Source organism: Nyctereutes procyonoides, unplaced genomic scaffold (assembly GCF_905146905.1).
Source record: "Nyctereutes procyonoides isolate TBG_1078 unplaced genomic scaffold, NYPRO_anot_genome, whole genome shotgun sequence".
Taxonomy (NCBI): Eukaryota; Metazoa; Chordata; class Mammalia; order Carnivora; family Canidae; genus Nyctereutes; species Nyctereutes procyonoides.
This window is the reverse complement of record NW_026575048.1, coordinates 5888074-5901087: the sequence shown is the minus strand read 5'-3', so window position 1 is coordinate 5901087 and position 13014 is coordinate 5888074. Positions and strand designations below refer to the sequence as shown.

At 32.7% G+C, this 13014-nt stretch overlaps 1 protein-coding gene across 11 annotated transcripts in view; it reads left to right on the top strand.

Annotated features, from left to right (window-relative positions):
• The window catches only part of KIDINS220 (kinase D interacting substrate 220), a 93920-nt gene that overhangs the window by 40728 nt on the left and 40178 nt on the right, over window positions 1–13014 (top strand). For all 11 annotated transcript variants that reach the window (XM_055327061.1, XM_055327064.1, XM_055327063.1 and 8 more), the window contains exons 21-22: window positions 159–303; window positions 4300–4462. In XM_055327061.1, coding sequence (XP_055183036.1) covers window positions 159–303; window positions 4300–4462 — 308 coding nt within the window. The remainder of the gene's footprint in view (window positions 1–158; window positions 304–4299; window positions 4463–13014) is intronic.

Sequence of the window (13014 nt, the reverse complement as noted above, 5' to 3'; positions counted from 1 at the left end):
GGAATAATCATAATAATTATAAGGCCTGTTATTATTAGAATTTTTCTCTAAAATTTTGGATTATTTTTGTTGTCATCATAAACATATATTCTCAAAAAGTCTTAAGTTCTCAGGCTTGGAGAATTTGGTTCATTCTCACTGTTGATACAATCTTTCAGGATACTTACCGAAGGCGGCAGATGCAGCGGACCATTACTCGGCAGATGTCCTTTGATCTTACAAAACTGCTGGTTACCGAGGACTGGTTCAGTGACATAAGTCCTCAGACCATGAGAAGATTACTTAATATCGTTTCTGTGACAGGTAACTTTTGTTTCTTCCTGTCTTATGGTAGATAATAAACTTGAACACCTTAACAAAGCAATTTCAGAAGCAAAAGGATGTACTGTGTTCCTATGTTTATACTGCTTATATCACTTGTATTTGCAGTAAGCGTATCTAATACAACATGCATTAGTTTTGACAGTGAAGATCAACCATCGGTTGTACATTGTTATTTTTAAAACTTGGTGATTTAAAAAATCTTTTATTTCACCTCAGGTTTAATTTTTCTCTTTGTATAAAGATAATTTTATGCTAATTTGTATGACTGAGTATAATTAACTTATAATTTAAAATGTTGACATTCAGATTTTGTACGCTGCTATTCTTTTTTAGTTTTCAAGTGATAGATATTTTTTCTTTTTTATTGTGTTAAATAAAATACACATAGCAAAATTTACTGTCCTAATCATATTTAAGGGTACAGTTTGGTGGTATTATATGCATACACACTGTTGTGCAGCCATCACCACCATCCACCCCCATAATTCTTTTCATCTTGAAAAACTGAAACTCTATACCTGTTCTATAATTCTCCCTACCCGCCCTCAGCTCCTCACGACCACAGTTCTACTTTCTGTCTCTACAGAATAGGACTATTCTAAGTACCTCATATAAATGGAATAATATAGTATTTATCTTTGTGTTGACTGATGTATTTCATGTCTTCAAGGTTCACCATGTTGTAGCATGTAGAATTTCCTTCCTTTTAAAGACTGAATAATATTCCATTGTATGTATATACCACATTTTGGTTTATCTATCTACTGATGGACATGTGATTGCTTCCATGTCTTAGCTATTATGACTAATGCTGCTTATAAACATGAGTGTATCTTAATATTTTTTGAGAACCTATTTTCATTTCTCTTGGATATATACCCAGAAGTGGATGGAATTGCTGGGTAATGTGGTATTTCTATTTTTAATTTTTTGAAGAATCCTCATTCTGTTTTCCATTGATGCACCATTTTATATTCCCACCAATACACAAAGGTTCTAATTTCTCTACATCCTTGCCAACACATGTTTGTTTTTTTTTAAAGTAGCTGTCCTAATAGGTGAGTGGTAGTACCTCATAGTAGATTGGATTTGCATTTCCTTAATGATTAATCATGTTGAGCATCTTTTCATATGCTTATTGACCATTCCTATTTCTTCTTTGGAGAAATGTTTATTCAGGTCCTTTGTCCATTTTTTAATTGGATTGTTTAGGTTTTTATTTTTGAGATTTAGGAGTTCTCTGTTTTTTGTGGATATTAATCCCTTATCAGGTATATGATACATGACTTGCAAACATTTTCTGACATTCTGTAGGTTGTGTTTTTACTTTGTGGACAGTGGTATTTGATGTAAAAAATTTTAAAGTTTTTATGAAGTTTGTCTTATTTTTTTTGTGTGCCTTTGGTATTTTATTCAAGAAATCACTGCCAAATCCATGTTGAGAAGTTTTTTGTTCTATTGAGTGTTTTATTGTTTTAAGTTACATTTAGGTAACTTGATTCATTTTGAGTTAATTTTTATATATGGTGTCAGGTACGTGTTCAAATTCCTTCTTTTGCAAGTGGATCTCCAGTTTCCCTAGCACCATTTATTGACAAGACTGTCCTTTCCTATCTAATGATCTTGACACCTTTGTCAAAAATCATTTGACCATATATGTAAGGACTTATTTCTGGGCATTCTATTCTATTCTATTCTATTTTATTCTATTCTATTCGTCTGTATGCTTGTGTTTATACCAGTCTACACTGTTTTGATTAATGTAGCTTTATAGTTAGTTTGGAAATAAGGAAGTATGTGTCCTTCAGTTTTGTTCTTCTTTTTCAAGTTTGTTTTGGCTATTATCACTTAAGATTCCATATGAATTTTATGATGGGTTTTTCTACTTTTGAAAAAAAGTCATTGGAAATTTTGACAGGGATCGCATTGGATCTGTAGATGGCTTTGGTAATGTTGACATTCTAACAATATTAAGTCTTCCAATCCATGAACATGGGATGTCTTAATAACTTATAATTTAAAATGTTGAAATTCAGATTTTTTATGTTACTGTTTTAGTTTTCAAATGATATTTTAAATTAAAAAATATGACAATAATATTGAAGATCATTGCCCTATGACCAAATTCTTTATATAGAATTCTGCTCTTCACCATGTTAATGCTTATATATAAATATAAATACTTGTAATTTAGTATGTAAGTATATGTTTCTTTCTTTGCATGATATTGAATGATACTTTGTAATATTGAATAATGTCGACACTGTTATGATAGTTACACTGGAATTTGCTCTTAGACTAAGGTTGAGGTGCATGCTATGAACTAGATTCCAAGGGTAGTTGTATCTAAAAATGTACAATATTTTTGATAATTAAATCCCTTCGAGTGAGGTCTCAAACTTTATTAAATTTATTATGTTCTACAATTTCATGTAACATAATTGTAGATGTATCATCAGTATCTTTATATGTATTTCACAAATATATGGTGAGTATCTAGATATGCCAGATAACAGTCTGGGTATTGTGGAGATAAGCAGTGAACAAGATAAAGTTGCCCTATTGGTGAAGACAGAAGATATAAAGTCGTGTAACAGTAAGTGCCATAAAAACATCATTTTCCCTTACCACTGAGTGTTGGAATGCTCCTGGTGCGGGCATTGCTTCTTTCCTTTTCCATCTAAACCAGCTCCTTTGGTAATCTCATTTTGTCCCAAAGGTTTACATACCGTCTACATGTATAGGATTCTCAAATGTGTATCTTCAACCTTGTTGCTCTCCAGCTACCTATTTAATATCTAGTGGGGTCTAATATATATGTCTGATATTTACCATGTCCAAAACTGAATGTCTCATCCTCTGCCCCAAACTTAGTCCACCCGTAGTCTCCCAACTCAGTTAATCAACTCTTTTTCCAGTGCCTGGGCAAAGAAAAACTTGATATCTTTTTTTCCTACACCACCTCCAATCTGTACTACCTTCTTTAACTCTATTTTCGGACTATGTCCAGAATCTGACCACTTTTCATGATTTGTAACATACTACCCTTATCCATTACATCATTATGTCTTATCTCTTAATTATAGTAGTAGCCTAACATCTCCCTGCTCCTACTTTTTCCTCTAGTTTATTCTCCATGTGGCAGCTACAGTGACTGAAATAGAAGCCAATCATGTTATTTCTCTGCTCAAAACTCTATTATGTTTCCATTTTGCTAAAGATAAAAATCTTAAGTCCTTACTGTTTCTTACAAGGCCCTTTTTGAGGTCTCTCTCTTGACCTCTTTGCCTACCTCTGACCTCATCTTCTATTCCCCTCTTCCATCCCTTACTGACCTCTTTGCTGTTCCCTGAAACTGCCATGCATGCTCCTGCCTAAGGAGCTTCTGCCTGTAATGATCTATCTTTGGAGAGATGCCTAATGGACTTTCGCATCTCCTTTTAAGTCTTTACTTAAATGTCAGCTTTCAACAAGACCTTCCTTTGTTATTTTATATAAAATTACACTTCCTTCATCAATACTCCTTGCTTTATTAACTTATTCCAAAGAACTGATCACCTTTAATGCACTATATCATTTACTTACCAACTTAGATGGCATTTTAAAAGATAAGGTCCATCATGGGTGCACTGATGTTCTGCTGTCTGATCTTGGGCAGTGAGTGTTGAGACTGTCTGACACATAGTTCCGAAAGCTTTTTGCCTACATGTACATGGTCAAAGCGGTTTATAGCACTAATGGCAAATGATACAAAAAAATTACTTTAGAATTAAACAGAATTGTGTTTAATCCCTAGAAGTTTTCCAGTACAGCTCTTTGGATTATAGAAGCTATATAAATAGTAAATTTCAATTTGTAATGTAAATTAAATTGCAACTTTTAAAAATTTAAATTACTTGTCAATATGTTAAATGTTTTGATTAGTATAATATTACACATCTATTAATTTTTAAATATTTATACATTTTCTTAAAGGGCGGTTACTGAGAGCCAATCAGATTAGTTTCAACTGGGACAGGCTTGCTAGCTGGATCAACCTTACTGAGCAGTGGCCATACCGAACTTCTTGGCTCATATTGTATTTGGAAGAGACTGAAGGTATTCCAGATCAAATGACATTAAAAACCATCTATGAAAGGTACTTTGTCTGACCTCTTTATATTTGATTTTATCTTAGCTTTAGTTGACTTCTTAGAAAAAAGTTAATGCATATAAAGCAAAATGAATACAAAATAATATGCATGAAATATGTATTTCTGGATTCAACCAATCATTCTCATTAATTCCATTACAATTGTAGAGTTGTATTAGCACAGGTAAATATCTCATGTAAAATTTACAGCGTTAGTTGGATATATTCTTCCCTGGTTATTGTAACTTACATGGTAAAAGGAGTTTAATTAATCATCCTTTTATATCCTTTGTGTTTATAAATACACAAAATGCAGATCTTGAAATGTTATTTTTTCCATTTTATGTTTTACTTTAAGTGTCTCATTGAATATTAAGGTGGTTACATTTTTCAGAGCATTCATTAGTGCAGGTATTTTCAGTTTTGTATCTGGAGGATTTTTGAAATCGAATATAGAGTGGAAAACATTCTTTGCATTAAACAATGAAAGAATTTATTGTTCCTTTAAGGTCAGTCATTTGAAGTACTTTTAAATTGTTTTCTTCTGATAAGAAATTAAATTTATTCCTGAAAGACACGCAGTTAAGTAAGGTTCAGTGAAACTTCAAGTATATAAAGTTTTAAGAGTTGACAATTTCTTATCAAATTCATAAATGAAATAGTAAATTTTTTTGTTTTCCAGAACACTTAATTCCTTCAAAGTGTTCAATTGCTGTGCTAAATAAACTATCTCTTAGAAAAAAGTATGAAGAAATTTTACAATTTTATAAACTCAGTATAACCAAAATGATTATTTTAACATATAAATGAAATGCTAAGTCTAACAAAGCATTTAGTGTATAATTCATATATTGCAACCTTTAAGATTACAAAAAAATTTTCTTAAAGTACTGTCGGCATATGGTTTTTCTTATTTTTCAATCCACATATTTTTTAAAGATTTTATTTATTTTAGAGAGAGAGAGTGTAGGGGGAGGGATCGAGGGTGAGGGACAGGGAAAGGAATCTCAAGCAGACTCCATACTGGGCACAGAGCCCAATATGGGGCTCCATCTCATGACCCTGAGATTATGACCTCAGCTGAAATTGAGTCTGTCACTTAACCAATTGAGCCACTTAGGTGTTCCTCCCCATTTTTCATGTACGTATTTTATTTAATGTTTTCTTAGTTAAATTATTAGCTTTAGAATTCTAGAGGATAATGTGGTAATAGTGTACAGATATGAGCTCTTGTTGGTTTCGCCTTTTAATTTATACTAAAATGATCAATTCTTTAAACTGTGTGCTGTCTCAAGTAGGTATTCCAGTAGATGGCAGTGATACATAATTACCACATGCTATAGAGAAGTAGTATTGCATCTACTCTTTGATATTTTAGAAATTATCTTTTTCTTATAAGAGACATAATTGGTTTTTCTCTTGGTTGAATAGAAAAATTTGTTTTATTTCATGAATAAATTTTGCGTCATAACACAATGTTTGCTATATGAGCACAGTTATTAAATAGTTAAAATGTAACTTTTTAAATATTTTAACTTCTTAAATATAATTCATACTAATATAATGGGACTTATTTTTCATATGGTATATTTTTTACACAAAGCACTAATTAACATGAACAGATAGTCCTCTGGCACTTCAACTTATCTTTGAGAAATTATTATTTGTGTAAATGAAAATATGTCTGAGAAAAGACTAATAAGCCTCATTTAGGAACTATAAACGGGATTTTTGGAGTCTGTCTGAATTGGTATTTTTCCTAGATTAATACATTTGTTTTCAAGAGATTTGACATCATGGCAACAGGAGAGCTGCTCATCTCACAGGGGTCCTCATTTAAGGAAGGGTTGCATTCCTTAAATCATCATCATTAGCATTTTCTCCTTTGGCATGCATATCTCCTACCTTTCTTCCTCAAGCACCAGGTTCTCTGCCAGGTGCCTTAGTTCTCTTAAAGTTTCATAAAGCACAGTGGTTAAAATGGTTCCATGTTATTTATTAACAAGGAAGATTATGGTTCAGAAAGTATACGTCACTTCCCAAAGTTACTTAGCTCTTAAGTAGTAGTATTGCTGTTTCCAAGTGCCTGTCATGGTTCTAAACACTTCGTTTTCACACCTTTTGTTCTCACAATCTATGACGCACTAAGTGTCATTATTCTTATTTTACACATGAGAAATCGAAGCCCAGAGAAGGTGAGTCACTTCCTGATATCTCACAGCCTCAGTGGTAGAGCTGGGTACCTGGCTCCAGAGTTCACATGTGGAGGGCACTGCCTCTCATAGGCAGTGTGAGAGGCAGGTATTGTCATCTAAATTTTCTTAAGCTGTAGCTTTGTCTGGAATACTTAAGACACTGAAAATTTATGATGAAAATGAAGTGTCTGAAGTTTTTATGTTTCTGTGTTCTCCATTTCTTTCTAGAATATTATAAGATAGTAATACTCTATTTAATATATAAGATGTTTAATATAAATTGTCTTATTTACTCCAGTGACAACTAATCTATTAAGCAGGCATTGCTATATTATGTTTTCTACAATTTTTCTTTGCCTTTGTAAAAATACCAGTTTTCTCTATTTAAAATAAACTGTTAGTGATTATGTTGTGTTTTTCAGGTTTTTTTTCCCCCTTTTAACAAGTATATATAGTTCATGTCAGTCTATGGTTTGGGTACAGAAGAGGACTCAGGTCAGGCTCTTTACCTTTCTTTAGTTGAGTATATTGCTTAGAAGTACATTGTATCTCAGGATTACAGAAACACTGATCAACTTTTTACATTTCGAGGGCCCAGGCACTGGGCCTTCTATATGCTCTGTGAAGAGGGTAGGAAGTGATGAAAGTCTGGGTCCTCAGAGACAGAAGCAGGAGAGTTGTGAAAATGAATACAGGGGTTTTAAAGTCCCCCCAAAAAATTCATATTTCAGTTCAATCCAACAAAAATTTATTGTGTTTGTTATTTGTGGGTCCTACTGATGGATGCTGGAGCTACAGTAGTGAATAAGTACTTGTGTATTTACCTTCAATCTGGTAATCCTACTTGCAGAAATTTACTCTGAATATACACCTCCACAAATACAAAACCATGCGTACATGTATAGGAACATTGGTTGAATAAATTTTAGCACATCTACACCCTAGTATTTTCTAACTGTAGAAATGAATGAGAAAAAAACTTTTGTAATTGATATGGAGGAATTTGCAGGATATATTAGGTGAAAATAGCAAAGTGTGAATGATGTACAACATGATAGGGTTTATATAAGAAAGAAGGAGGAATAAGAACATTTATATATAGATATTCTTTTTTTGTAAAAGTAGAAAACAAACTCCTAGAAAGGGTAAACTAGAACCTGGTGAGAATGCTTGCCTATCACAGATGCAGAGATGGAAGATGGTGCATCTCTGTACATTTTCATGTGGTGAGACTCTCAGTAATATTCCAAAATAAAGAGGATGGAAAAAAGTGAATCCTGGTATCAAATACAAACAGAAAGAAATAATCCTAACAATATATGAAATTGATAACATAACCACACAGAGAAAATAAATCAGTCACCTTTGAACTTAGTACTCTCTTTATTCTTAATAGAATATATCCTGAGGACAAGATTAACTGCAAAGAAATCTTGAATTTAGTAGATTTGTTGTTGGTAGTAGTACTGCAATTATACTTTCACAGTCCTTTTGAACATATTGTAGAATAGAGTAAATGAATAAATAAATAGATAATTTGGGCAACTAGTATTTTCCTTGTGGGAGAAATGAGATACAGATATTGAATAATAAATATTTGTTGCTTTGCTGACATTTTTACCTAAGGACATAGTTTAAATTGAATGCACTCAAGAGCTGTACTTCTTAATACACTCATATGAGTTCAGTAACCTTTACACACATGCCGCATACAGTTGAGAATCATTATGTATATATGCATAGTTTCATTGAAAGCTTAAAAAACAAAACAAAACAATGTTTTGTTTCATGGTGGCAGGGTGAATCACAAACCACACTTGGTTGTTTGATTGATTCTAATGTCAGTACCAGTACCCCTTAAAAGGTACTGGTGGATGCAGAAGGCGCAGCACTCATTAGTGTGTTAAGAACTGAAATCTACAAGTGTTAAGAAGCCCAGTTAGCCACTTCAGATCCTGCAGTAAGGAAGGAAGATGGACAGTCCATCAATGAGGTCAAGTATGATTAGACTGCAACTCTCAGGTTAATAAGTTATTCAGGTGAAGTTAGAGATTTTAAAAAATCCACAGTGTCCAGTTCTTTGCAGAGAATTTCTTAGTCCAGCACGTTGTTAAACTAAATAGAAAATGCTGAGCATATTTTTACAAAGCAGAGCTTTTAACTTATTGTTGTGCAGTACTTTGAATTAGAAGTTCTAGTTAGGGAGTTTCCTATTAATCTTTGCTGGGATGGTGGCAGGAAGGTGAAAGATACGAAAGGATGAGCAGTAATTTGATTTCATTTTAGATACTATCATTTGAAGACAATATGTTTTCTAAAAATCTTGCCTCTTTTTTTCTTGAAGAAACCAAGATGAGTAAGGGATAAAGGCCCTATGGCTTCTCTTGATTTTTGTTTCTCCATTCTAGTTAATTTTCTCCACTCATCATGTGTTTAGTGTGAATTTTTACTCTGGGTCAAAGGCTTATGTGGTTTTCCTTTATGCTTTCTAGTGTTGTAGGGGAACAGGAGGTGGGGTGAGAAGAGGAATAAATATAATGAGTATATTATGCCCTTGAGGAACTTACATGTTTTTTAATTAATTTTTTTTCCATTTGAAAATGCCTTCAAACTTACAAGAAAGTTACAAGAATAACAGTATAACAGAAAACCTTCTATGCCCTTTCTTCAGTTGATTTGCATTTGAGGTTCTGTCTTTGCTTTTTCATTAGTTTCACACTGTCTACTTTGCTGGCTCCTCACTCCCCCACACACACTTTTTTTTAAACCATTAGAAGGTAACTTACATACCACATATCTTTTATCTCTAAATACTTAATACATGTGTTGAGGAACTTAAATTTAGATTGAGGGTAAAACATACACACTGGAAATAGTTGGGAGGAAAGTAAATATATGATAGCTCAAACAATCAGGCAGTTAAGTTTCATCAGCATCAGGCTGAAACATTGTTTTCTGGATGATAGAACACTTTCTGGATGATAGATACAACTGTTCTTTGCTGATAGAAAATTGCTGGACTGTCAAGCTGTATGACTTACAATGTTCAAGGAAATGTTCAAAAGTTTACATTTTTAATAAAATGTATCCTACAAAGAAAATATATCACCCACCTATAGCTTAAAGTAGTAATTTTTTCATCCTATTTATGAAATAGAATATTTGCCAAAGAAATCTTTTTGATGGGGTGTTTTTTCATCATATAAAGCAATAATTTGGAGTAAAATTCTGTAGGGGGAATATTTTGTTCAAGTAAATGTAGAATATTCTTTATTGGAGATACTCTGAAGTAATCAGAACTTTGTTTTGCCATCAAATTGATCCATTATTTTAGACTCCAGCACTTGCTGGGCCTGCTATTCATTAATGGGTTGGATTCAGAGGGGTTTTTAGATTTTTTTTTTCTTTGAGAAAAAAATTGTGTTTATATGCGTACAAATACTTACAAAGAATATTTTGTAGCTAGTCTAAGGAAGAGAGATAAAAACAATATAGTAAGAATCTCTAAGAATTCATTAAGGAATTGACTTAATAATTGAATTTCAGGTGATTTGGAATGAAAAACTATGGAAAGACAATTTGATGAACATATTGAAAGATCATATATTGGGATATGTTAGAATAAGTTAGATGACTATTTCTAGTAAAACATAGTTGAGTTCTTTGATACCATTGCTTGTCATTTGAATAATAAAAAGTTTTATTTACAGCAGACAAAAGCAGCAGTATATAATTGATATTCATTTATTTTATTAAAGAAATCTGATTTGATAAAAACAATCAGAAAATAGTATTTTTAACGCTAGTAGTAAAATTTATTTTTTAATCCATAAAAAGCTTCATTTATTTTTATAGCAATTTGATGACACATCTGCTTGCTTTATTCAGCTGAAAAAGAAAATGTTGGTTCTTGGTGTTTGGTAAAATTGCTTTGTTAAATTATTTTCTAAATTGTTCAACTTTTAACAAATGACATTTGATACTAACACTGGAAAGCAATTTCAGCTAATTAAGTAGATCCCTCTATAAACCATTGGAACATTAAGATGACATACTGTTCATTCAAGATTATTTTAATTGGTACAATTATTGTAATTTTCTTGCAATTATGTGTTGAGCTAAAAGCTTTTGTCTAGATCATTTGAGGGGTTTTTTTTGTTAACATACATTTAGTAAGAAGAAAGGGAGTAAAATAAAAACTATAGATAAAGATTTTCAGTCTACTTTTTATTACAACGTTTTAGATAACCATTGAAACATTTTAGTATAAGACTTTATTTCTGGTATTTTTCAGTAAGCATTTTAAGCAATTGTAGAGGTTTTTAAAAGATCAATTTAAGTAGTTTTCGTGAAGATAATGTTTTAGATTTCTGTTTTGACACTACTCAAGCAGTCTTTTACTCAGGATGATATATGGTCAGAATAGTTTTGTGATAAGGATAGTGCCATACTTTATTTTGATTATTTAAAACAATTGAATAAGTTTTGAGAGAGACTTGGAATGGTAGCCATGTTCCATTTCACTGAAATAGCTGTTTCCTGAATAGGCATATAGACATTTAATTTATAACATTTATACTCAATTCAGTATCTTTAAATTATTCAAGTAGTGGTATTTCTCTACTTGACATTTTCATAATAAAACCTCATATCTTATGATTTTATTTGATATTCAGCCAAAATTTTTCTGAGTTTAATTTGCTCATTTCTAGTTACCTCATGCCTCCCTTAGCCCTCACTGACCTCCTTCCTCTTTCCTTCATTTCTGGGTGATTATTTGTTGCCTCTCTGCCCGTCATGTAACCCAGGTTATGCACAGGTTTATTTCTGTTGCATGTGGATTTAAGTCATGAATTTCAATAGCATGAAAAACCAGATACTGGTTAGTTTAGATTTGTGAAGAACTTGTTTCATCTCTTTTGTAGTACAAAGTACATCCTTTGTACTGATGATATCTCTAATTTAGATTTTGAGATACTAGAAATATTTACGCCAAACATTCCATGTGTGTTGTTTTGGTGCTTATTTATATGTAGTTTAGAATCTTAATGAAATTCTTTTTGATATGAGTGACTTCTCTGTGTGTTTTGGTGTTGTTGCCATTCAACATTTATTAAATTACTGTCTTGTATATAGTTATTGGTTTTTTTTTCCTCCAAGCACAGTTCCCCTTAATATATATGATGTAAATACTGTTTTCAAGGTAGTTCTTGTTGAGAAGGAAAAAGTTGAGCAAAGACTTTGAAGGAAGTGAGAGAATTAGCAAGCAGTTATGTATGGAAAGTATTTCTAGAGAGAGGGAATAGTATGGACAAAGGTCCTAAGACCAGAGAGTACCAGGAATATACCAGTAATAGCAAGAAAAGGGATTTGGTGCAGCTAGAGAGGATTCAGTAAAGAGAAGGAGGTGGGAGATGAGGTCAGAGGAGTATGGGACATGGTGGATCATTGTAAAGGTTTTAGCTTTTACCCTGAGTGAAAAGGAGATCTGTTGCAGTCTTGAAAAAATTGTATCCATGCCCTTAGTATTTTGTTGCATCAATATAACTTGGCCTGAGTTTGGGAATTCTGTTGACATAAGGGAACATATTTTGATAATCTTGTGCTGGGAAGGGGATAGAAAGGAATCTCGGTGGGAAAGTTAGGGTAAATGGCAAGTTGTGCAGAAAGTAGGTGGGGATCCCACGATAAAGATGAAAGAGTGATAGAGAATGGCCCATAGATATGAATATGAAAAAGCTAAGAAGTGAACATTCTCTGTAGTCTTATTGCAATGTACTAAAGAAAATGTTTAGTTTTTCTAAACATCTCCAATAATTTCCCTATATATCTTTACTGTTCTAATAGTTTCTTAGGATCATTTATTCCTTATTTTCTAGTAAAATATTGGATTTAGAAGCCTACTTTTGGAATCCTTTTTTTTTTTTAAGATTTTATTTATTTATTCATGAGAGACAGAGAGAGGCAGAGACACAGATGGAGAAGCAGGTGCCGTGGAGGGAAGCCCATGTGGGACTTGATCCCGGGACTCCAGGATCACACTCTGAGCCGAAGGCAGACGTTCAACCACTGAGCCACCCAGGCGTCCTTGGAATCATTTTTTAAATTGCCTTTGCTCCTTTGGACTTGACAGCTGCATGACTTGTCCTATACTCTTCACATTTAAACCCCTGGTTGAGACTAAATGAAAGGTAGTTTCCATAGCATTGACTGTTAGGTGTAGAGAACAACTAGTGAGGTGCTTGTAGAGTAATACTGAATTTGATTTATGAATACTATAAGATGGAAATGATGGTCATAGCATGTCAACTTGAGGTCTAAGGATAAAGAGAAGGAATTGGTCAAAATTTGATACATAGGAAT